The sequence below is a fragment of the Alternaria triticimaculans genome (genome assembly GCF_023758025.1).
Source record: "Alternaria triticimaculans strain BMP 0046 chromosome Unknown scaffold_7, whole genome shotgun sequence".
Lineage (NCBI taxonomy): Eukaryota > Fungi > Ascomycota > Dothideomycetes > Pleosporales > Pleosporaceae > Alternaria > Alternaria triticimaculans.
Window position 1 is genome coordinate 102,122 of NW_026055964.1, and position 24,343 is coordinate 126,464.

A 24,343-nucleotide genomic window follows, 5' to 3' on the forward strand; every position below is an offset into this window, starting at 1 on the left:
CGGCTAAAGTTATAAACAAGAACAAGTATGTAAACAGCAATGTGACTCCAGCGAGTTAACCGAACAAACGCCAGACCCAGAGACCCAAATGCGTACATCCGCCGATTCCTATCCAAACACCCGATAATCAACGCCGGGAAAAACATCTCAAAGCTCGTCATACCGTTCGTTCCTCGTGAACCTGCATCCCGACAACATCAATGCCATCCAAACTTCGTCATGCCGTGACACGTACACATAAGCCATCAATCATGCATTGCGACTTCGAAGAACACGTCATGGTCAAGCTCGACATACCAAGCGGCGATGCCAACTCTAGAACCCTCAGAGGGCGAGTCGAAGCTTCAAACCGGGAGTTACGGAGCGAGACGCAGGAGCGTGTTCGTATCAGCAGTCGTCAATAGATTTCGTAGATGTGGGTTTAGCCGACAGTGCTCGCCTCTTCCTCAGCCGCACGCCGGAAGTAATCGGCGTCCATCTCGGATTCGTTGAAGGCGGCAGTAGGAAGGTCAGTGCCTACACCGGAGTCGCTGGGTGGGGCATAGTTCTCCTTCATCTCTTCCTTCACCGCGTCGACAGCACGAACGATTTCCGACTGTGTTGGCAGCTCGACGTCGTTCTCGGTAGTGGCCGTCGAGATTTCGGAGCCAGTGACGTCGGATGGGTTGATAGTAGCAGTGGGTTCATCGTCTTCTTCGTCTTCGGAGTAAACAGAGCCCTCCTCGTCGATGCGCTCTTCACCGGGCGCAGCAGAGCGAGCTGACTGAGCACCATACGAGGTGCGGCGGTCGATGTCGCTACCAGTCATGTACGAGGAACCGGAGGCGTATGTGTACTCGCTGCCTGTGCCACCAAAGCTGGAGCGACCGTCATAGCCTGGCGTCTCACCCTCAGCGTAGTCGCGGCTGTCGAGACTGTAACGACGCTCAGTACCGGTCTCGCTCTGTGCGTCCTCCTCGATGATTTCGTGCGAGATCGGCGCTGTCTCGTGCTCATCCTCCTCAGGCAGAACATCATTCTCCTTGTTGGCAATGACGGCGCTAGGGCGACCGCCCCAAGAGCCCTTGCGAGAGTAGTTGCTGGTCTTGACAGAGTGGCTGCGCTTCAGTCCGGCATTGCTATCAACCGAAGCTTTGGTTGTCGGATAAGCTTGAGCTCCTGTAGGGGCGTTACCGCTGATCTGACTAAGAGATAGGATGCGGCGTTGTGCTGGGTTGGCAGGTGCACCGTTGCGACGGATAGCAGGGCGGGGCTTGAGCGCAAGAGAAAGACCATTCGCGGCAGTGCTGGGAGGTGGCATGGTCCTGGTGTCCTCATTGGCAGCGTCTGCGTTCATGCGCTTCTTGAGCTTCGAAGCGTTCTTCGAGCCGCCCTTGGTCATCATCAGAGCACGGGAGTGATCCATGATGCCGTTCAGGATGCGACGCTCGAGTGCGTCAGCCTTGGTGTCCATGAAGTGCAGCTCCTCTCGTCGAATGTCAAGCGCAGTGTGCAGAGACGAGACTTCACCAGTAAGGCGGACCTTCTGGTTGGCGAGGTTCTCGCGCTCCGCTTGCAGACTGGCAACGGCAGCAAGAAGCGAGTCTTTCTCTTCCTTGAGCTCAGCCATAGTGCGATCCTTCTCTTCTTGCAGCTCGGCCATGACACGCTCCTTCTCCTCTTTGAGCTCTTGAACGACGCGATCCTTCTCAGCCTTCATCTCCTGGATGTCTGCGAAGAGTTGCTCCTTCTGAGTAGCCTTCTCAGCTCGCAGACTTTCCAAGTCGACTTCCAGCTGCTCCTTCTGGGTTGTCCTGCGCTCAATGAGCAGAGCGAGCTCCTCAGCTTCGCGTTCCTTGGACTCGTTGCCATCGGTGATGAACTGCGTCTGCTTGGCGACGAAGTCGCTCAGCTCTACGGCAGTCATCTTGACTTGAGCGTGAATCTCGTCCAACTTCTCCAAGTTGCCTGCAGCTTTACTTGCGTCATCAGCATGACCAATGAGCTTGTCGAGCTTTTCGTGTACAGCTCCGTCATTGTAGCTTGGCGCAGGTTCGATCGCCAGCAGCTTGTCGAGCTTCTCTTGCACAGGTGCATCGTCGTACTTCTCGGGAAGCTCGATAGACGGCGTAGGGGCTGGAAGTAGTTTGGGCAGATTGGCAAAGTGCGTCTGCAACTCTTCTGAGCGAGCCTTGGCTTCTTCGTTCCAAGCACGAACGTTCTCGTCTGCCTCCTCCTTGGTCTTCTGTGCGTGCTCGTAGTGAGCCTTGACAAGAGCTTCGATCTCGTGCAAGGCAACCATGAACTTGGGGTGATACTCCGTAATGTTATCCTGGAGATTGGTGAAGATATTCTCGACGTTCTTGATCTCATCACGGGTGTGGGAGTGCTCCGTCTTGTCGTCGAGCTTCTGTTCTTCAAACTTGGCAATGGTGTCGTTCTTCTGCTCTTCGAGCTTGGCGATGGTCTCGCTCTTCTGCTCTTCAAGCTTGGCGATAGTCTCAAGCTTCTGCTCCTCAAGCTTCTCCATCATCGCAAGCTTCTGCTCTTCGTACTTGGCGAGTGTCTCCTCTACCTTTCCAATCATGGAAGCAGAGTCGGTTGACCATTGGGTGGTGGTGCCTTCCATTCGGTCGTTCATTCCAGCGATGGTGGCGCCAAGAGTGTCAATGGTCAGACGAAGCTCGTCAGCAGTTGCCCTGTTGCTTTCAAGGATCTTCTCTTGTTCCTCGGACTTCTCCTTCATGACCTTGGCAAGTTCGTCGGCCAAGAGCTGAGCATCATCGTACTTGGCCATGAGAGTGTTGAACTTGTCCTCTAGGCTTTCCGTGAAGCCCGCAATGATCGCGGCTTTGACTTCGTCGTGCTTCTCGAGGTGAAGTGCAGACTTCTCCGCTTGGTCATTCTGGAGTCCCTCGATAGATCCGTGGGCGCGCTCGAACTCCCTGGTAAGGATCTCCATGAGTTCCTTGACGTCAGCAGTGACGTTGTTGGCGCCCAGGGTCTCTTCCAAGGTCTTGAAAGAAGCCTGAAGACCCTCAATGGGGCCGCCTTCGATGAGAGTGGTCTTGATCTCCTCCCGCATCTCGTCCAATGCAGTCTTGACGCCGGTGATGTCCTCTACAAGTTGGGCAGCTTCAGCGCGGCGTTCGTCGAAGTTGGTAGCAGTCTTCATGATGTCCTCCTCGTAGGTGTCCTTCATCTTGTCATGGCTGTCGCGGAAGTCGTGGATCAGACCAGTGAGCTGTTCTAAATCGGCCTTTGATGGAAGTTCTTCTGGGTCTGGGATCTTCATGTCGTCAATCTTTACTTTGAGGTCATCCACAAGCAGAGTGACGGCATCGATATCTGCCTTGGTCGCTTGTGGGTTGGCCTCGTCGTCAGCCTTAGCGGCCTTCATCTCGTCGAGAGCAACCTTGATGTCGTCGGCGATGACCTGAATGACTGTCACGTCTGCTTTCGTGGCACCTTCCTCCTCGAACTTCTTAGCAAGTGCCTCCAAGGCCTCGGACGTTGTGCGGACAACGATCTCGACATCTTCCAGATTCTCCTTGGTGATAGCGGTCGCTGGGTCTGGTAGTACGAGCTCCTCAATCTTGGCCTTGGTGTTCGCAAGAAGAGTCTCGATGGCGTCGGTGTCTTCCTTCCTAGCGATGCCTTCAAGTGTAGGCGCTGGTGTTTCGCGATCTTGCATGAGAAGGACTGCGGCTTGCACATCTTTCAGAAGCTCTTCGATGTTGACTAGATCCTCCTTCATGGCAGATCCAGCCACGGCGGCTGCAGGTTCGGATTCCGGCAACGGGTTCGCCCTGGCGGCGTCCATCGCTTCGACCTTCTCCTGGATTTGAACAAGCATGTACTCCATGTTCGCCAAGTCGGCGGTTTGCGGAGAAAGTTTTGGTGACGGCGGTAGCTCCGCCTGTGTCGCTTCCTCGACGATCTCACGCGACATTGATTCTCCCGCAGCGTCGTTCGCGAGAGCGATCTCGTTGCCAGCTGGAGGAAGAGGGACATACTCTTCAGCGTAAGATTCTTGCCTTACGCCCTTGAGCATGTCGATGTCGTCACGCAACGCGTTCAGGCCGTCCTTGAGCGTGTCCAAGATCTCGTATGATATGCTCATGTCGATAGGCTTCTCAGCGATCTTCGAAACATCCGCCCTGAGACCATCTAGACCCTCGTTCATCGCATCCATGATCTCGCTGGTAGCGGAGTTGTTGCGGTCCGGGGTATCCAGCTTCTTGTCCAGATGCGATTGAAGGTCATCAAGACCCAGCTTGAGAGCTTCCAGGACTTCCTCAGTGTCGGCCCGGGCGTGTTGTCGGGTCACGTTGTCAGACTGACGAAGAAGTTCTAGCTCTCCACGGAAAGCCTCCAGAAGCTCTTCATTGACACCCGCAGACTTGAGGTTGGCCTTGATGTCGTCCAGCGCAGCCTTCACAACCATCAACATCTCGGCTTTATCATTGTCACCAGATGGGACAAGTGCGTTGCCAAGTGACTCCTTCAAGGCCTCCAGCTCGCCACGAATGAGCGCGATGTTGTCCTTTGACGTAGTCTCCTGAGAGGTGTGCAGACCGTCGATGAGCTCACGAACAGCCTCGACGATGTCGTCCTTTTCGCCTGCGCCGCCAGACTTCACCAGTGAGCCACCCAATGTTTCGCGAAGATGCTCGAACTCCTCTTTCAGAGTTGCCAGCATGTCGTCATTAGACGTGGTCGCAGTTGGCTTCTCGCCCATAAGAGTATGGAGTCCCTCAAAGCCTGCCTGAAGCTTCTCCAGGATGTCGTTCTTGTTGCTGGAGGTGTCACCAAGAAGGACTTCCTTGAGCTCATCGAACTCGTGCTTGATCGCTTCGTTGATGTCGTCGTTCGAGTCAGTATCGTCCTCGGAACGAAGGGCAACCTGTGACTTCATCTCGTCGAAGCCGGCGTTAAGAGCGGCGAGGATCTCCTCGTTGTTGTTGGAAGAAGGAGGGAATTGAGTGGTGAGCTTCTCATGGAGATTCTCAAACTCAGACTTGAGATATGAAACCATGTCGCCACGGCTCCAAGCCTGATCTCCGCGTGGACCTTCTGCGACGTAGCCCTGAACATCCTCGCGTAGCTTGTCGAGTTCCGCTTTGATGTGGTCGATCATCTCGCCGTCCTGGGTGATCTTTCGGGGCTGATTGACGGAGCCCTGAAGGTCAGCACGAAGACTGTCAAGTCCTTCGCGAAGGGCCTGGAGAACTTGCTCGGTGTCACGCCCGTTGGCAGCGGTGACACCTTCGAATTCGGTGTGAACCTCATCCAGCATCGCCTGTAGACGTTGCATGACAGCCTCGTTGTGAGATTGTGAAGCGGCCTGGACAGCCTCTGAGATAGATTCCTGAGGAATTTCGATCTCCAATCCTCCAGGTTGGTGCTCCGCGAGCGCCTGGCGAATGACTTCCTCGAGCACTTCCCGAGACAAAGCATCCGTCGACGGTTGCTGGGCTGCAAGGGCCGGCTTCAACTCTTCCAACGACTCGCGCACGGCCATCAGAACCTCCTCGCGGATCTCGTGTACTTCGTTGACGGGTGGAGGCAGCTGGATCTGCTGTAGTGACTCTTGCAGCATAGTCTCAATCTCCTCCTTGGTGACGGCACCAGACCCGTTGAAGTCTTGGAGACCTTCGCGCAGACACTGAAGAATTTCGTCACTGCCCAATCCGACTTGCTGCACTTCGTGGCTCGGGTTCATCTCGACACCGTCAAAGGCCTCTCGGACAGCGCTGATGATCGACTCCTTGTCCACTGCAGCAGCTTGAGGTGTTGGCTGATCGAGACCACGCTCTGCAAGCGCTTGCTTGACAACATCGTAGACCTCGTTGTTGTCGACGGTGGTTCGGGTGACGACGGATGACATCGATTGCCGCCTTCGCTCACGCATAACCTTGTCCATGTGGTCCTTGAGATTGGCGAGACCCTCTTGAACGATGGCGTTGATGTCTTCGGTGGATGGGCTTGAGCCAGATCCGGCTTCGGCTTCCCTGGCTTGTTCTGCCTCCTCTACCTTGCGAGCAAGCTCCCGGCCCATGCCTAGAACCTCACCACGGAGATCTTGGATGAGCGACTTGGTGGCCATGGTAACGCATCCAGACTCAGCGACACTGTCCTTAATCTTACGGAGGAACTTGAGCATCTCCTCACTCACGAAATCGGCAGCCTTTGGACTGGAGAAGGCCTTGCTGTCAGCCGATATCGTTCGAGTCAATGCGCCAGATCCGGGGGATGGCTGGAACGAGGCCGACCCAGCAGCTGCGGGATTGAAGAGACCGCCGGTTGAGCCTTGCTTGACAAACTCGGCCAACTCAGTAACCTTTTTGGCGGTCTCTCCAGTAGCCTTATCCACCAGCTTCTGTAGACTTGCGACCAGTCGCTCTTGACCGTCCTTCGTCACCATTTCGCGTATGATCTTCTCCAGCATTGCGACACTAGCGGCACCCTCGACAGAGTATGGGTTGGGGCTACCTATACGCTCATCTGTCCAGGGGCTGGTGGACGCCATACGCGGGAATGTGAATTGCTTCGTCGGTGTCATGTGAGGATCTTGCAGGTTGAGACTGCTAGAGCGAGAGGTGTCTCCGTTCATAGCAGCTGCCGCTTGAGCTTGCTGCTTTTGCGACATGGTAGACAGAAGATCCTTCAGGGACTTGCGGATGTCTTCGTCGCGCGTGTTCGTGGCTTCCTTGAGGCTGATGAGATCCGTCGCATTGTCTTTGCTTCGCCGGCTCAACTGCGACATGTCTTTTTGCAGGCTAGAGACGATGTTGTTGATGCTCATGAGCTGGCTGGAGATGTTATCGAAAGACTGTGGCGGTGATGGACCGTGTACCGGTCCTGATGCCGGCGCTGCCGCTGGTGTCGCCGCTGGTGAAGAGTGTGCCGACCGGTTTGTGATGTTCGATAATGGAGGATCGAGCATGTGTTGGGGGATGGTCATGCTCTGCAACGCCTGCATGGTGGCCGATGGTGGTGTGTTCTCTCCCAGGATCGCCCTCTGGCTAGGCCGTAGGGCGGGTGTGTCTTTGATCTCGAATCGTGATGCTGGTGTAGGTGTGAGCTGTCGCATAGGGCTCACATCGGCATCCTTTCCAAAGTAGTCCCTCTCGTAGTCCCTTGAGATGGGTCGGCCTCCCCTGCTCGATGGTCGCTCGCGTTCGGGTGACCGCTCCGGCGACCGGGTATCGAGGAAGGGCCGCTCCGGCGAGCGGTTGTCAAGGTAGCTTCGTAGGTCACGAACGCTGCCCGGCTGTAATGACTGCATGCGCTTGTGCTGTGTGCCTTTTATCAGAGAGCGCTCGGACGAGGGCAGCTTCTGTGGCATGGGGTTAGTAGTGTATGAGCTCGCAGGTAAACTCTCTCGCGCCTTCTCTTCCAGCGCCTTGGCCGCCTTCATGATGGCTGCAGATGTGTTGGGGCGGGTGGTGAGAGTGGGCGAGCCAGGGTTGAGAGGCAGTGGCGGAGGTGCACGATCCGGGTCAGCACTATCCCACCTGAAGCGCAGTGTTAGCATATCGCGGAAGGCTACATGGCGGTGAGGAAGACGAACATGGGAATCATCCTGTCTGACGAGAACGAATGTGAGTGTCTGACGAGTTCCCGGTCGCGGGAGACCTCTCTGTCTGAAGAAGGCATTGTGATGTGTCGTCTGATGTGTTTTCAACCAAATATAGTGGTAGTGAGGCGGAGAGTGGCAGCGAGTATGATATGGAGCGCGTGAGTTTCAATTGGGGTATACAGCGGAGGGATTGATCGTGAAAAGCTATCAGCGATCCAGCGCAGGGTATATAATAGTTCGTGATATCGTGGAGGGTGGGAGTGTGGGAAAGTGGACTGCAGGTGCAGGGCGGGCGGTGTGTTGATCAATAGCTTGGGGTTTGTTTACGTGCACTGGCCAATAGGCGATGACGATGGAGGCGCGACTGCCAACTCAGCCGTCGCTGGGGCAGCAGCGGCGGCAATGGATGTCCCCGGCTGCGATGGTGCGCCAATGGCATGCATAGAGCGGGATAGATTGTGCAAGCCAATATTAGGGCGAACGTATTCAGGAATTGTCGCGGTCCCTTGCTGTAGCGTGTTGTTGACCGAACTGCGGTTGCCATGTGCCCTGGACTGCTGTGGCGCTGGAGTGTGGCGTCGCCCCCAATCGGAATTACGTGCCGCCTAACCACCGACCGCCGCATCTCCAGGTGAGCTTGTGAGCTCAACATCACCAAACAGTTCATCTCCGCCACCCCATCGCCCGCTCCACCTCACGACTCGTGCACTTTAATCACCTTAAACCACCGCGTATACCCTCACACCCTGCCCACCCACCATGGCTGTCCCGGAAACAAGCTCGCGGATAGCGGAGGCGCAGAAGCTGGCCAAGTCGGATCCCTCCAAGGCCGAGCAGATCTTTAAAGACGTCCTATCGCAAGACCCCGGCTCGAATGAGACGGCCATCAAGAACTATGAGAGCGCTCTGATCGGGCTCGGTGAGCTCTACCGCGACCAGAAGCGGGTGGACGCGTTGGCGGAGCTCGTGAAGCAGGCGCGGTCGATAATGTCATCCTTTGCGAAGGCAAAGACATCCAAGCTGGGTAAGGAAGCGAATTTGGATACCAGTTCAATCGCACATAGCTAACTCCCACAGTCCGACAACTACTCGACCTGTTCACCGCCATCCCCAACACCGCCGATATCCAGATCGATGTCACCAAGTCGTGCATAGAGTGGGCCGTCTCAGAGCGGAGAGGTTTCCTTCGCCAGAACCTAGAAACCCGACTCGTCTCCCTGTACATGCAGAAGCAATCCTACTACGAAGCCCTCACACTCATCAACAGCCTGCTGAAGGAGCTGAAGCGCTTGGACGACAAGCTGGTCTTGGTGGAAGTTCAGCTGCTCGAATCAAGGGTCTACCACGCGTTGGGCAACATACCAAAGGGTCGCGCTGCCCTCACTTCCGCACGAACATCGGCTGCTTCGGTCTACACTCCGCCTCTGCTGCAGGCTGGTCTCGACATGCAGAGTGGCATGCTGCACGCAGAGGACGGCGACTTCAACACCTCCTTCTCCTACTTCATCGAAGCCATGGAGGGGTACCACTCACAGGATGAAGAGCAGAAGGCTACTTCGGCACTCCAGTACATGTTGCTCTGCAAGATTATGCTCAACCTCGGAGACGACGTCACCTCGCTCATGACCTCCAAGCACGCTGTCAAGTACGCAGGCAAGCGGTTAGAAGCCATGAAGGCCGTAGCGCGCGCACACACCAACCGCAGTCTCGAAGAGTACGAAACCGCCCTGACCGATTTCCGCCAGCAGCTAGGCAGCGACCGATTCATTACCTCCCACCTCCGACGCCTGTACGACAACATGTTGGAGCAGAACCTGATCAAGGTCATCGAGCCGTTCAGCAGGGTAGAGATTGACCACGTCGCCAAGATGGTCGGTCTCGACACAATACAGGTTGAGCGCAAGCTTTCGCAGATGATCCTCGACAAGGTCATCATCGGAGTTCTGGACCAGGGTGCCGGATGTCTGATCGTCTACGATGAGTCGGAGCGAGACCAGGGCTACGACGCGGCACTCAGTACTCTAGAGAAGCTGAGCAACGTGGTCGATGTACTTTACACCAACCAAGCTTCTCTGCTAGAGTAAGAGGTGAAAGGGGAAACTTTGACAGCTCCCGAAGCTATGTACAATAAAAGCATAGATGTTAGGTATGCTACACGTCCAATGCGACTAGCTAATAACGATGACACATGACATGGCAAATCTTCCAGGGCATTCGTGCGCGCTGAAGTGGTGTTCACCTCGGTTTGCCCAGGCACAACAGCAGAACATTACACAGCACTCATATTTTGCCCGGCTATACATCGGCAAACTACCATGTCACCCTTGCTTCTTTTTCTCGAATAAATTGTCGTGTACTATCCGGCATAGCAAGGGCAGCCTTACCGAGCCGACACTATACACATCCCCGTCTCATTCGCTCATCCTTGGCGATCTACACCCACCTCCCATAGCAGCTCCACACAAGAACCACATAGCATCCCCAGATAAATTGGCCTGCACGACAACGAACGGGGGTTTGATTTGGAATCACGGAGATAGGGGGTGCAGGACGAAAATATGCAGAAATGAATGGTAGCAATGGGAATTCGATACGTGTATAAAGTACCATGTCTATCGCATGTATCTCGAACACCCAAGCAGGTCAATCTCATCGCCTCCTCTCCTTACTTCACTCCTATACTCAGCTTCATCATGTACTTCACCGCCGCCGCCGCAACCACCCTCCTCTCCCTCCTTCCCACGGCCCTCTCCCACGGCCTCATCACCTCCCCACCCTCGCGTCCCACAGGCCCAGAACTAACCTCCCACTGCGGCCCCGCCATAACCCGCACCATAAACGGCGACAACACCTCGCACGTCGAGGGCCTCCCCGAGCTCCTCCTTCCCCCTTACACCGCCTCCAGCTGCAACCTCTGGCTCTGCAAAGGCCTCCAATTCGCCGACAACCCGTCCAACAACACGCAGGTATGGAGCGCGGGCCAGGTCGTGCCCATGAAAGTGTGGATCCGCATTCCGCACGAGGGCTCGGCCAATGTGAGTATTGTGGATACGAAGAAGAATGAGGTTGTGGGCGAGATGTTGAAGGTGTGGGAGGAGGGGTATGCGCCGGGGAAGAGTGAGGCGGATGTACCGGCCGGGCAGAAAGAGTTTAGTGTTAAGGTGCCGGAGGGGTTGGAGGAGAGGTGTGCGAAGGCAGGGGATTGTGTAAGTTCTCATGGGTTGAGTAATCTATGGGAGATGCTAACAGAGTGTAGGTGCTGCAGTGGTGGTGGTATGGAGTAGCGGCTAAGCAGACATACGAATCTTGTGTTGACTTCAGAATCGCGAAGACGAGTGCAAAGAGGGACTCTTTCGGTCGTGCATTCAGGGGATGAGGTTTACCGCCTGTGGACAGCGGTTTGTGGTTTAAGTTGCGTGAAGGTTTGGAAGTTTAGAGTTAGACAGTCATGACTTGTTCAACTACATAGTCAACCTATCCATGATTGACAACATGTCATCCCTCTAATCCTGAGCCCTTCGCTTTCTCGCTTGCATATTCACAACCGCTATGCCCAACAACGTACCGCAGAAGAAACACATCATGATTGTCGCTGCGACCATGGTACAACAGTAACGCTCGCTCTCTCGCGTGCGTCTTGCTTCTGTCTGCACGTGGTTGTCGCATATCTCGCAATGCGTGTGTGGTTCGGGGTTTGGTCGAAGGAAATTAGTGATGGTTTGAGCCAACGTCTCAGTGTTTGACGTTGATGAAGAGGGGTTGCCGGAAGAAGTGTGGTTGTGGGGTTCAGCGTGGAGTTCGATGTCGTTGTCATCGGTTTGGCTTACGGTCGTGTACTGTGAATTGATGGGTTAGCAAGATTGGAGGCTTGTGACACAATGTGGTAGATTAGCTTACGGCTGATGCTGATCCAGAGGGTCCGTATCGGTTCACGGGATGATCGTGCAATACTTCCTCGTAGGCGGGTGCTGCTTCTTGTGGAGTAGTCGGGATGCCCATTTTCTTTCCCGATTCCATAATGGTACCTATGTTGTGGGAAGTAGATATGCTCTGAGAAAGTAAGGAGTAAGTAGTTAGTTGTAAGATCAAACGTGCGACAGCACTCTTGTCATGTTTATTAGCCAGCTACAGCCGCTTTGCCGGTCATCCACAAGCTCGTGATTCTAGCTGGATGTTGGATGCCTGATGAGATGATAGGGTGTCACTAGAGGCTGTGCTGTCAGTTGACCAATAAGATCGGTTCATGTCCGTAAGTTTGCGGGGCTGTGTCGGCTTGCAAGCCACCGTTGAGGTTTGATCGAAGATAAGCATCATAGTGCTGTTGCTTGAGCACAGATCAAGCCAATGACGGCACGAATCTGGGAATCGCTCAGCTGCATCCTATGCTTGGCCACAGTTTTGACTCTTTTCGGAAACATACATGCAGATCACAGGATGATTGAAATAATGATACTGCATGTTCTTGTTTGCGCGCTCGTCTCGTGATGATCCGATTGCAATGACTTTGACGGTACTTTGGGTAAATAATGATACTCATTCATAGTAGATGTTGTAACAGTCTGACGAGTCCCTCACTGCGCGACCTTGATGACAATCTTACCAGAAAAGTTGCCTGACAATTGAAGATCAAAGGCCTTCTTCGCGTCCTCAAACCCAAACGTCTTGTCAAGCATGACATCAAACTTGACCTTCTTGTCCTCAATGAACGCATTCATATCCTCGAAATCCTTCTTCGATCCTACAGCGATACCCTTGAGCTTCGCGCCCTTACCCATCAGGGCCATCAGCTGAGCTGGCTTCCAATCCGCCTCCCAGCCAGCGAGGAAGCCGACTAGCGAGACAGTGCCGCCGCGAGCGCATAGGTAAGAGATGTCATCGATAAGGGAGCCGACGCCAGTGTTGTTGACTACGAAATCGACGCCGCGGTCGTTTGTAAGTTCCTTGATCTTGGCAGCTTGGTCGTCGGTCTTGTAATTTAGACCGCGGACTTTGTCGCTGATCCGATCTTGGATCGCCTTGATCTTGTCGTTCGAGGATGAGGTTATGATTGGAGTGATGCCGCCGGCGAGGCAAAGCAGTAAGGAGAACATGGAAACGCCGCCGGTGCCTAGGAGGTATGAGTAAGAGAGTGGGGAATCCGTTATCTTGCCTCACCTTGTAGTAGAGCACTAGAGTGCTCTTGTACCGTCTCCAACGAATCCAGCGCATTCCAAGCCGTGACACCTGCACACGGTAACATTGCGCCCTGTTTGTGTATTAGCCCAACGCATTTGCAGATGTTTTGTGAACAACTCACCTCCTCCCACGACAAATGCTTCGGCAGGTGCACCAAGTGCTTCTCCTGGTAAACGGCATACTCCCTCAGTACGCCCGCACCATTCGCACCGATAGCCACCGAGATGCTGTCATCCGTGGGATGAAAGTCGCCTTGGTTGCAAATCGGAGCAACAATATCTCCCACTTTGAAGTTTTTGACTGCAGAGCCTAAACCGACGACCTCGGCGGAGGCATCAGAGCATGGGATGCCTTGTTCCGTGACAGCAGGCGGGTACTCGGCTACCAACATAGCGACATCACGGTAGTTGAGCGATACAGCGTGGATCTTGATGACCACATCGTTGGGGCCGAGGTCTTTTTCTTGCGGCAGATTTTCTTGGCTTTGCTCAAGGGTGAGAGGGTTTTGACGAGAGGCCTTCTCTTGACCGGCGCTGCGACGGTAGGCCGTGTAGGTAGATGGATAGGTCATGACGGTCGTTGGATTGGGAAAATGTGCTTTGGACGATTGCGCGAATAGACCTGATGAATTGAATGTCGGTGTCGCACGACTTCGCGGTCGATAAATAAGAAAAGTTGCGCCTCTTCCCACAAGCAATGTGTAGTTGCTGATCAATCATGGTGGGCTGCTCGATTCGTCCGATGGAGTTCAGATGTTCGTCATTTCTGCAGGGTGTCGCTAGGTGCGATCCAAATTGGAACGTCGCGACGTGGAAGGAACGCTACCATCAAGCGCGAAGGCGCTCGACCATCGAGACTGCGAACCCAGCCTCCAAAATCTGCAAACATTTAATCGGGCCTTTCGATTCCAAGACAGAACGCGACATCCACGACCTGCAACATCACTATGTTCTGGCCATGCGGATCTAGCTTTGGTTCAAGGCGGGGCCAACGGAGTGGAACTTCACTCCGCTTCCGATCTCTTTAGTCAGCCTCAACAGCCTTCCACTCACGAAGGCCGATCCATGCGCCCTCTTTTTGACATCGCATACCATCAACAATCTTCCTTTGCAACAAATTAGCGGCTGCGTAAATTTGCGACCCAGCGCGTCTCCTTGTCGAAGCTGCGTCGTTCCTCGCCCTCCAGGCCACTTAGCCCGAATTCTCGCAAGTCTCTGATTATCTCGACAGCCTTACTGAAACCCTCATTCGACGCATAGCCCTCATCAGTCAAAACACCTTGTAGCTCTTTCCAGAGTTCCTGGCTCTTGTTGAAAGACCCCGCCTCTTCGTCGTGTTGCTGTATCTCCTCTGCTGAGAAATGGTACGTACATGGTTCGTTTGTACCAAAGTGGCTCCACTCACTGCGACAATGGTCAGCCAGAGAACTCAAGGGCAAACAGATTAACGCACCTCTCAACGCGAATCAAACATTCTTCAAGGGGAAAGAGACAGTTGTCCCAGGTAGAGCCAACAAAAGCTTCTAATTGTTTGAGGGTCTGGCCATGGGGATGATGCATAACCTTGTACATCAGAGGGTTTTTCTCCACCGTAGACTCTTCATACGTGTGAATTAAGATAGACTGAGACACTTGGTATTTGAGCTTATCTTGTGTAGTATCGTCGAGTGCTTTGAAGTTTTCAGGGAGCTTCATCAACATGTCAATCCCATAGTCTAGAAGCAATGGGGGATTGGCACCGATGAACACCGGGGTAGCCCAGGCTCCCTGCCAATCAATGATGCACGATATTCGGTCTTGGTCGTCGATATAGACGTTGCCAGCATGGAAGTCTGGGTGCCAAAGTCTGGGAGAGACGAGCTCTGGGTCCTTGGGAGTGATATACGGAATTGCAGCTAAGAACTTCTCTAACAGGACTGTGTGAGCCTCTGGGGACTTCAGCTGTGGACTCGTGTACTGCCATGGAATTTCACTCGGCTGCTGTGGGTTCGCATGGGTATTAATCCATTCGATCTCACGGCGAGCGACAGACTTTAGGTATTCTGCAGAAGATGTCCCTACAATTATTGTAAGTCTAGATTCGAGTTTCACAGGTATCCACAAACTTACAGGGACCGTGACATTGCATATCACTGCGTTGTTTCTCCCAAAATTCCTTTCGAGTGATGGGTCCAATGCAATAAGTTGATTCGATGTGACCGACGACATCTTGTGGGCCACTTGTAACGATAGCCGGCTCGCATCCTGCAATACCACTATCTTTAAGATACAATGATCCCAATCTGACAGTGTGTGTAAGTTGGACTGGCCGCAAATTCTCTGTTGGAGCAAGTTGGATCTTACCTTTCAAAGGAGACCGAGAGCAGTTTCCTTTCAATGTCTACAAACTCACGAATGATGTCACCTTTCCTCCGCAGTGGGAGATCCTGCCAAACTTCGTGGAGTGGGGAGCCACTCGCTTCTTCCATGATGATATATTCTGCTTGGACAGGATTTTGATCGCTAGCACTCCAAGCGAGGACTCGTGGGACGGGTAAGTTCAAAACAGTCCGGGCAAACTCCATAGTTGCCACTTCCGATGCCGTGGTATGGCCTCGTGGGCCAGCGTTAGGGTGTGGGACTTTTGCGATGATCTTTTGGCCGTCTTCCATCTGAAGACGATAAGCCTTGTTGTAGTTGCCTTCGCCGATCTTCTTGAAAGATATACACTTGCTTGCACCGACGGCTTGGCAAGCCGCTTGCTGAAGACTGGACACATCAAAGCGTCGGTACCGGGCTTCCAGTTGCTCGCACTCATTCCATAGCCATCGTCCGCTCGTGTAGCAGAACAAGGGGTTTGTGTCCATTTGACGATGTGAGGGCATCGCGCGGCTACCCTCCAAAGTGTGTAGTAAGCGAGGGTAGTGCCGCTTTGCGATATTTGACCAGCTTCGACCAAGCGCCATTGCTAGAAACCTGCAGAAAGGCTGTGATGTAAATAATGAGACTAAGTTTATGATGAGACTATGAGACGCGCCGCCAAGCCTACAGCCTTTGTGGGCTTCTCAAGTGGCATACTACTGGCGCTGAGCCTGCTTTTCTGCGAGTGTTGTTTGTCGTGATGGACGAGCGTGGAGACGGGGACATTGCTGTATGCAGATCAAGTGACGTATGTACCAGGCGCGTAAGTATCAGGCACGCATGCAAATAGAGCTTGCATCAGCGCTGGGCTGGCTGATTTCATATTGACGGGTGTGGTGGGAGGGTGAGCTCGGGCAAGAAGCCAGCAACCGCCGCGACGCGTGTTCGGAGAAGCTTCGGGACGCATGCGCCACAGCTTGAGCTTTCTCGGCGTATTGACTCGCTGCTGCTTCCAACGCCACAGACGGAATTCCAGAAAACACCGTCGCAATTCTTATCATTGAAATTTTACTAAAGTAATCCAGAGTTAAGCACGATGCAACCTAAGTATTAGCAGACATCACTTTCGCAGAAAAGAGTCCGAAGATATGCGACGATCATTATGTTCTCATTTCCATCGATCTAAATAAGTACTGCCGGTACTTGTATTACTTACTTCAAAGTACGCCGCCGCCGTCATGACTTTTAAATCTAAATGTTAGTATGAATCATGAAGATACAAAACCTCGACCGCAACTCCGCGCTAGTGTTACAACCATGAAAGGAATCAAATCGCCAACTCGTCAGATCATCTCATCGCAAACACCGTACTCAGCCACGACAGGCTTACGGACCGCCCCACCAGCCACCGCTCCCATCCTCAACAAATAACTCTCCTCACCCAGTATCTCCGACAACTCCACATCGCCCTCTGCCAAACCCTGAACCGCCCGAACCAAATCCTTCTCGACAAAGTTCTGGAAACGGTCGCGAGCAGTGTCTACACCAGGACGGTGGAAGAAGAACTTGACCGCGGTGCCAAAGGCATACCATTGATCAACCATGAACAGCATGGCTTCTTCTAGTTTACGGTCCTCGTAGACGTCCTGGAGACATGGGCGGAGGAGCGAGCGGATACAGAGATGAATTTCTTGGAGTGGGTTGGCGCCTTGGTTTTGGAAGTTGAGGAGTATGTCGTGGAGGGCTGAGGGAGGGAGGTCTTCGAGAGAAAGGTAGATACGAACTACGTGAATGTCGCCGTCTAGAATGGTGGTGGGATCTTGGATCTTCTTGGTCGTCTGCTTGCCTGTCGCGTCGGTGGCGACAGAGGCGAAGACGAGGCCGGTGGGCGGGGATACGGCGGGCAGCTTTTGGACTGCTGGGGCGGCGGTGGGACTGGGGAGTTTTGCGCCTAGCGATAGAGAACTTGAACCAAACATGGGTGACGTCGGGGATTTGTTTGAGAAGGCAGGCGCAGGAGGACCCATACCACCCTGCAGGGCAGGGCCGAAGCCCCAGGTCGGGGAAATGTTTGTGTTAGTAGTAGTAGTAGTAGTAGTGGAAGCGCCAAAGCCGAAGCGCGGCGGAGTAAGAAAAGATGGCATTCTGTTGGTTAGTAGAGTCGATGGTCCTGTAGTTGAGGGTGTTGCAAGTGTTGCGATTGCTGATGTTGAAACTGTTTGTCGCAGGGTGTGGGGGACCACGCAGTTTTATAGTCACAGGGCGGGGACGCGCACAGACAATGTGCGTTCGCGAAAAGTGGTGAAAAGGCGAGAGTGAGTGAGTCAAGAGAGCGAGATCGGCGTTGTGGTAGAGGACCTATGCATCATCGCCATCCCATGGTACTGCGATGACCCAGAGGCGACCCAGAGACGACGAGCCAACCACACCTCCCGCATTCCATACAACTCATACGCGAGGAGATACTCTACAAAAGAGAGAAGTATCGCATCTCCAAGAACCTAGAGGACCTATGGTAGCGATGATCGCGACCAAAGCATCACGGTAAGTGAGCGAATCATCAGTCTTAACTTGGGAAGATGGATTAGGCTGCACACTCAGCTGCAAGATCAACGGAGAGTAAAGCAACGATAGTAGAAGATCCCTGTACTTGATTCGTGTAGAAAGAGAGTATGTACAGAAAGAATGGTAGTGAAATGAGTGTAAGTCCCATCGCCAATCCCAGGGCATTCCAAGCACCCATGAGCTCTTCAAAAGTCCCAAATCCCACATTCCGCCTATCCCATCAAATCCAATCAACAAGCGGCGATATCCGCGGGTGTGTAGATACAAGCCGAGCTAGGCCCCTCGCTGATCTGCTTAGGCTCAGCACCCGTATCGTTACCCTCGAACTCCTCGCAAATAGCCTTTGTGCCCGTGACGCAGGAGTTGGTAATGGTAGCAGTATCTCCGTAGTTGCTGTTGATACCAACGAAAGTCGCTGTTCCGCCTGTAGCCTTGACTTTGTCGATCTTGACGTGGCGCTCGCCCATGGTCTTGCAGTTTCCGCATGATCGATAGAGCTTGCCAAAGGTTGAGACTGTGAAGCCTGAGATTGAAATGGTACCCGCGCCGTTGTGTTGGATGACTTTGTCGGATGCGCCCATTGCTCCGCCACCGGTGACTGTGCCGTCGCCGTCCTTCTTGAAGGTGAGAGCATCTTCACAGACATCTTCCCACCAGACATTCTCGATGGTACAGGCTCCTTGGCAGTGTACTCCCTCGATCTGGTCGGCTCCGATGATGACGTTGCGGAGAGTGCCGCCGTTAGCAATAGAGAATACAGCATCGCTGTCTCCTCCCTCTGATTGACCGGTGCAAGACACTCCACGACCGAAACGCTTCATGCCACCATCGAATTCGCCGGTTACCATCATTGTCTTGGAGAGAGTAGACTCGCCAGCTGCTGCGGGCATGGTACCGCTTGCTGCACTACCGCCTGAGCTAGGCATAGTGGAGTTGCCTGATCCAGTCTGAGTTCCCGAACCGGAGGAAGATCCACCACCTGAAGAAGAGCCACTGCCTGAGGATGAACCACCACCTGAAGACGAGCCACTTCCCGAAGATGAGTCGCTGCCCGAAGATGAGTCGCTTCCTGAAGACGAGTCGCTGTCTGAGGAAGAGTCGCTTCCTGAGGATGATCCGCTGCTGGAGTCCGAATCTGATCCCGAACTGGAACCGCCATCTCCGCCAGAGCTTGAACCAGAGTCGCCAGCCGCATCCTCAGTGCTCTCTCCAGTGCTGTCGCTAGCGTCACTGGAGGACTTGTCCTTGCCACTGGAAGAACCCTCACTGCTGTCAGAAGAGTCAGAAGAGCCAGAAGAGCCAGAAGAGCCCTTCGACTTGTCTTTCTTGTCATCCTTGGCGTCGGAAGCACCGTCCTTGGAGTCAGATGAATCACCTGCAGAGTCCTTGGAATCCGACGTGTCCTTAGATTCATCATCGCTCGCTCTCCAAACCAAACCGAAGGGTGAACGCTTCGTAACAGTAGGTTCGGACTCAACAGATCTCCGCTCATAGTCGTTGCCGGGGGTAAAAGTAGGAGCACCCGTCATCTGAGGGTCGGACGGCTGACCGCCAAAGCCTGGGAAGCCGCCAGTGGGAGCAGCACCACCCCCAGGGAAGTAACCGGGGTCACCGCCATTGCGTTGGCCACGTCCTGGACCACCACCCATACCCATTCCCGAGCCGATGGAATCAGGGCCAGAGCCGGCGGATTCGGTGCCGTTGCGTTGACCGCCGCCGTGTTTGCCGCGATGACCACCACGATGGCCATGAGCCTTTGTAGGAGCGGGTCCTCGAGCTGAAAGTTCCGTCGGTTTAGCTGGGGCGGGAGCAGGTGCCGCGGAGACAGAGACGATCAGGGCCGCAGCCGCGATGGTAGTCAGAGAGAAACGCATGTTTTGTTGGTTTTCCGGGTAATGCGAAGTGAACGTATGGGAACGAAGGTATTGCACAGCAAAGATGACACAGTCAAGAAAAGAAGGGTGACCGGCACTGAGCTGGAGAAGAGAATGTGGAAAAGGGAAGGTGTTGGAAGCAAGGAAGAGATCGTTGGTCCTGATGAGGATGAGGATTTTGCAGTGGGCGAGTTGCCGACGTCTTTATAGCCATTGTGTTAGGATTGCGTACAGTTGCTTTACTGAACATGCGTGTCGGTGGTATACGACGACGTCCCACACCACCCGCACCCCAAACCTCCAAGCGCGTCATGCCTATCGTCGGTTATACCACGGGTACTATGCACTCAATGCGATGACTGAGTAGGCCCGAACACACGTGCAGTCGTGAATCGAGGGAACGTGGAAACAGGCCTGGTATCCTGGAAAAAGACTGTGTTTGGTTTGCGCGTCCCGTTGACGAAACCGATCGTCCGACAGCTGACAATCTATGAGAGGGATGTGTCAGGTTTCATGTTGAGGATGTCGGTCTTGGCAGCAGTGACAGCCATGTAGGGTGAAGCTACTAGTGAAGATGCAGAAACGTCCCGCTTGTCAGGGTAGTCTAGAAGTTCCGGAAGTCTGGAGTTTCGTGTCGCGCGTTTCACTTACTCGACGGAACGAATGCAGGTTGGATGGACTGACCACCAAGAATGTAGTGTTCGCTATCATGCAGCGCAATACAAATTAATAAAATAAGTGACATTAGCGAGGTCTGCATCGCCTACATTCGCGCTGCTTCCTTAGGGTCTGGCATTGTCCCTATAACGATCTCGCTTTCCCAACCCAATCTTTGCGAATATCTTCCAATCTAAGGAACCGAGTGCGCGGTATATGCGAGGTGGCTCGGGCTCTCCAGTACTATCTACCACAGTGGCCAAGTTGTCTTTCATGTACACTCGAAGTTCGTCTTTGAGACGCGAGGGTGTAAGCCGTGAGTGGTATATCGTGCTCAGGCCTTGAGCCTGCATGCGTGGGATATGTCCATCTAGTCGGTTAGCACTGTGTATATGTGGATTGCATGTTTCGATCTGCAAGATGTGCACTGGTCTTGAGGACGGGCGGTTTGAAACTCCAAAGCGTTCCCACAAGTCGATCAGCTGGAATGGCTCGACAGCATAACCAGTAGCGAATCGTAGCTTCAGGGCCAGCTCAACATCCATAGCGTGTTCACCGGCGTTACCGGTTCCGATCATGGTTCTCGGGGTAGCGTCACCTCCGAGGACTCTCAGAAGGCGGTTCATCCATTCGTTCACGACACGCGAGGAGCGTCCAAACTCTTCAAACTCGAGCTCGCCGTTCCTGACTTTTGGCTTTGACTTCCATTTGATACGCACCATGGCATGCTGATTTTGTCCGGTATCTCTGTTGTGACACAATGCCCAATGTAACCCAGCGGCGTATACTTTGCAGTACTCGAGGACGGATCCGGGAATCCGGTTGTCAGCATCAATGAAGCCGACGAACTTACGTCCAACAAGCTTCGTGATGATCACACCGAGTATCATAGCCTCTCCTTTTCCGTTGTTCATGCGTGGAACATGTGTTTTCCCCTCAGGCGTACTTGTTCCTGAGTGTTGCAACAGCTCTGGCATTCCGGCTTCCTTGAAGGCGCGGGCGAAGGTTGACTCACCTTGATGATGTACCATAACACATCGACTTGCAACCTTTCCGAATTTGAGCAGCGACTCGCACTCCGCCTTATAGTTTGTCTGGTTGCTGTTCGAGATGAAGATGACAGAACAATGATGTGGAATACCACGAAGAAGGCCTTCGAGAACTGTGATATCTTCATCCATGCAGGGAACTACGATTGCAAGATTGCGCTCGATGCTTTCGATTGAATTTGGAGTGATGACAATGTTCTCCTGATCGACAGAGGTGTTAGCCGTGCCATCACCCGATGTGTCTTGACCGCCTGCGTCCAGTTCCGAGACAGAAGACATCTCGCGTAGCTGCACGTTCCCGACCCGGGTGATTTCTGGGCGGATGCTCAATCTCATGATGAAGATAAGCTGATTATCGAAGTGGACTCAGTCTTGCAGCGGTTCTGATAATGGAGTAAGGGTGTATGAGGAATCAAAACGTGTATACTCACATAGGTCTTATAAAGAGATTCTTGCGGTCTGCTCGATGCTGCTCTTGACTGCATTGTTAGGCGCAATGATAGAACGTTTGACTCTATGTGATCGACGAACTATTCATAGCTATCAGTACAATCTTTCGTGCGGAGCTAATTGCAGTGTGAATCCGAGGAAGGCTAGGATTTGATAGCCGATGTCGGCGTATGTCAATGTTGCTAGACACGCTGTAGCAGAGGTGGGTCCAGGATAACGTTGCATTGTGTCGGGCTCTGCAGCGATTCGACCATTGAGTATATCGGGTACTGAGGGTGGCGGTGCTTGTTTGGCACTGACGCGTTGTTGACATTGTCAAGTGCCGCAATTGACAATCACAGTACTGGTGACCCTTCCTCATGAAAATGTCCCTTTACCGGGAAAATGGAGTGGATGAATTGGATCGGTTACGTTGCGGTGATGATGCATTGCATGTAGCCAGTGTATGAAACGATGGATGTCTTTCTCTCAAGCGAGTCTTTCCACGTCAAACACGACCGGCCGTGGTTGCTCTCGGAGGATACTTTGAACTGCGATCAATACCCCGAAGAGTTCTCGCAGTCCCTTTGAGTGCTCCTGTCTCTATAAATGTGTATTCACGCGCCGTCGCGCCCTCCCACAATGGATGCGGCATGGTGGTGTCGTTTCGTATGACGCGCTGTCGGTACCGTCGCGGCGCGCGCGTTGCTCAATGAGGCAGACAGATGACATCTCAACACTAGAGGCTCATCCGGTCTTCTGCGAGGCTGGGGGCGACTGCATTGGGCGAGGGCTAGTGTTGGCGCGAGTGGTGTTGTTAGTGGGAGGCAGCTTCACCGGCGAAGTTTGTCGAGTGGAAGCTCGGCTATCCGCTGGAGCTCTGGCCTCGCCCGAACGCCTCCATGACGTCTGCAGCTGGTGACACCAGAAGCGCTATGCGGACCCGGAGACTGAGAGCTTTCCCCGCGTTTGCGATGCTTTTGTACTATTTCTTGGATCCTTCTTAAGTCGTCATTTCCCCGGATTACCCTGCGATGGCTTCCAACGATAATCCCGACAAGATGAGCTACATCTACAACTCGCAGCTCGTGAGCGCCCCTGACATGTGAAGATGGACACTGGCTGACATTGATCGTTAGGATGCCTTCACCCTTTACCATATCTCGCACGAAAAGGAAGAACACAGCTCGGTCGGCCCTGTACTCCCCGCCCTCGGCCATGCTTCGTCTGGCGCTCTAGGAACCGTTGTGTCGAAACTCTTAACATACCCTCTCGATGTCGTTATCACGCGCCTTCAGGTTCAGCGGCAACTACACCACGGCGACGCGCACCCGCACTACAATGGCTTCCTCGACGCCGTCGAGAAGATATACGAGAGGGAGGGCGGACCAAAGGCCTTCTACAGCGGCATAGTGCCCGAGGTTGTGAAGGGTGTTGCCGACAGCTTCCTCTTCTTCCTAGCTTACTCATATGCGCGACAGAAGAGGCTCGAAGCGCGAGGTACTGGACACAGCTTGCCGGCGCTCGAAGAGATCGGCGTCGGCGTTGTCGCAGGCGCCTTCTCCAAGTTCTTCACCACGCCTATCCAGCAGATTGTCACGCGGAAGCAGACGGCGGCGATGATGCGACAAGAGTCGTCGACTACCATACCTCCTCTGTCTAGTACCAGGGACATAGCACACGAGATCCTGCGCGAGAAGGGCATACAAGGCTTCTGGTCTGGCTACTCTGCCAGCTTGATCCTGACCCTGAACCCTTCCATCACTATGCTTCTGCACAAGGCTCTCCTACGATTGGTCGTACCCAGGGCAAATCGAGACGACCCCGGCGCGCGCATGACGTTCCTTCTCGCCGCCATAAGTAAGGTCCTTGCCTCTACCGCTACCTACCCGTTCTCACTCGCAAAGACGCGCGCCCAAGTGTCCTCACAGAAGCCCTCTTCCGGCATTGGTGAGACTTCCGACAAAGAGAAGTCAGACGAACCGATCGAGTCGAGAGCACTACAAGCTAGGCAGCGAACTGTGTTCAGTACCATCTTGCGCATCGCCCAGACCGAAGGAATCTGGGGCTTATACCAGGGTCTCGGGGCGGAAGTGCTCAAGGGCTTTTTCTCTCACGGCATCACGATGTTGATGAAGGACCGCATCCATGCTGTCATCATCAGCCTATACTACACTGTGCAGGGGGCGTTGAAGAAATACCCCAGCCCAAGTGAAGTCGCAAAGTCGGCGTCGGACAGCGTTCAGAGCGCTTATGAGCAAGGCAAGGAGCAGGCTAGCGATGCGTATGCGAAGGGCGCCGAAGTCGTCGGCAGTGCAACAGAATCGGCAAAGCATGCCGTTTCCCAGGGCTCACAGCAGGCGCAAGACCTTGTTGAGAAGGGCAGAGATGCTGTTAGCGAGGCCGCAAGCAGCGCCTACGACCAGGGCAAGAACGTGCTAGACAAAGGACAGGATGCGGCCACCAATGCCACTCAGCAAACTGGTGAAGCGCTTGAGCATGGCAAGAGGGCCGCAAGCGAGGCATCGCAGCAGGCCAAAGACGCTGTTCTGGACGCCGACATCAAGGACATCAATGGCCCTGACAAGGGCATCAAAGAGTGAGCCATGCAGCAGGTGATTTTTTCAACGCCTTCAGATTGTACATATACCCGATTGATTTTGTATCTCTTTGTTTAAAGGCATGTCTGTG

At 53.7% G+C, this 24,343-nt stretch overlaps 9 protein-coding genes across 9 annotated transcripts; 3 read left to right on the top strand and 6 right to left on the bottom strand.

Moving 5' to 3' along the window:
* Nucleotides 1-421: 421 nt before the first annotated feature.
* Nucleotides 422-7,402, bottom strand: J4E78_005436 (uncharacterized protein; the record flags this gene model as incomplete). The annotated part of the gene is made up of 1 exon (XM_049366056.1): nt 422-7,402. The coding sequence occupies one exon, from the start codon at nt 7,400-7,402 to the stop codon at nt 422-424; it is 6,981 nt and encodes a 2,326-aa protein (XP_049221782.1).
* Nucleotides 7,403-8,323: 921 nt separating this feature from the next.
* J4E78_005437 (uncharacterized protein) lies at nt 8,324-9,648 on the top strand (the record flags this gene model as incomplete). Its single annotated transcript, XM_049366057.1, has 2 exons — nt 8,324-8,588; nt 8,642-9,648. 2 exons carry the CDS (start codon nt 8,324-8,326, stop codon nt 9,646-9,648), a joined length of 1,272 nt encoding a protein of 423 aa, XP_049221783.1.
* Nucleotides 9,649-10,257: 609 nt separating this feature from the next.
* On the top strand, nt 10,258-10,940 carry J4E78_005438 (uncharacterized protein; the record flags this gene model as incomplete). Its single annotated transcript, XM_049366058.1, has 2 exons — nt 10,258-10,770; nt 10,821-10,940. 2 exons carry the CDS (start codon nt 10,258-10,260, stop codon nt 10,938-10,940), a joined length of 633 nt encoding a protein of 210 aa, XP_049221784.1.
* Nucleotides 10,941-12,135: 1,195 nt separating this feature from the next.
* Nucleotides 12,136-13,310, bottom strand: J4E78_005439 (uncharacterized protein; the record flags this gene model as incomplete). Its single annotated transcript, XM_049366059.1, has 3 exons — nt 12,136-12,671; nt 12,719-12,809; nt 12,861-13,310. 3 exons carry the CDS (start codon nt 13,308-13,310, stop codon nt 12,136-12,138), a joined length of 1,077 nt encoding a protein of 358 aa, XP_049221785.1.
* A 546-nt stretch (nt 13,311-13,856) lies between these two features.
* Nucleotides 13,857-15,584, bottom strand: J4E78_005440 (uncharacterized protein; the record flags this gene model as incomplete). The annotated part of the gene is made up of 3 exons (XM_049366060.1): nt 13,857-14,142; nt 14,192-14,780; nt 15,131-15,584. The coding sequence occupies 3 exons, from the start codon at nt 15,582-15,584 to the stop codon at nt 13,857-13,859; spliced, it is 1,329 nt and encodes a 442-aa protein (XP_049221786.1).
* Nucleotides 15,585-16,421: 837 nt separating this feature from the next.
* J4E78_005441 (uncharacterized protein) lies at nt 16,422-17,057 on the bottom strand (the record flags this gene model as incomplete). The annotated part of the gene is made up of 1 exon (XM_049366061.1): nt 16,422-17,057. The coding sequence occupies one exon, from the start codon at nt 17,055-17,057 to the stop codon at nt 16,422-16,424; it is 636 nt and encodes a 211-aa protein (XP_049221787.1).
* An 816-nt stretch (nt 17,058-17,873) lies between these two features.
* J4E78_005442 (uncharacterized protein) lies at nt 17,874-19,517 on the bottom strand (the record flags this gene model as incomplete). Its single annotated transcript, XM_049366062.1, has 1 exon — nt 17,874-19,517. One exon carries the CDS (start codon nt 19,515-19,517, stop codon nt 17,874-17,876), a length of 1,644 nt encoding a protein of 547 aa, XP_049221788.1.
* A 782-nt stretch (nt 19,518-20,299) lies between these two features.
* J4E78_005443 (uncharacterized protein) lies at nt 20,300-21,559 on the bottom strand (the record flags this gene model as incomplete). The annotated part of the gene is made up of 1 exon (XM_049366063.1): nt 20,300-21,559. The coding sequence occupies one exon, from the start codon at nt 21,557-21,559 to the stop codon at nt 20,300-20,302; it is 1,260 nt and encodes a 419-aa protein (XP_049221789.1).
* A 1,154-nt stretch (nt 21,560-22,713) lies between these two features.
* J4E78_005444 (uncharacterized protein) lies at nt 22,714-24,255 on the top strand (the record flags this gene model as incomplete). The annotated part of the gene is made up of 2 exons (XM_049366064.1): nt 22,714-22,740; nt 22,792-24,255. The coding sequence occupies 2 exons, from the start codon at nt 22,714-22,716 to the stop codon at nt 24,253-24,255; spliced, it is 1,491 nt and encodes a 496-aa protein (XP_049221790.1).
* Between the last annotated feature and the right edge of the window lie 88 nt (nt 24,256-24,343).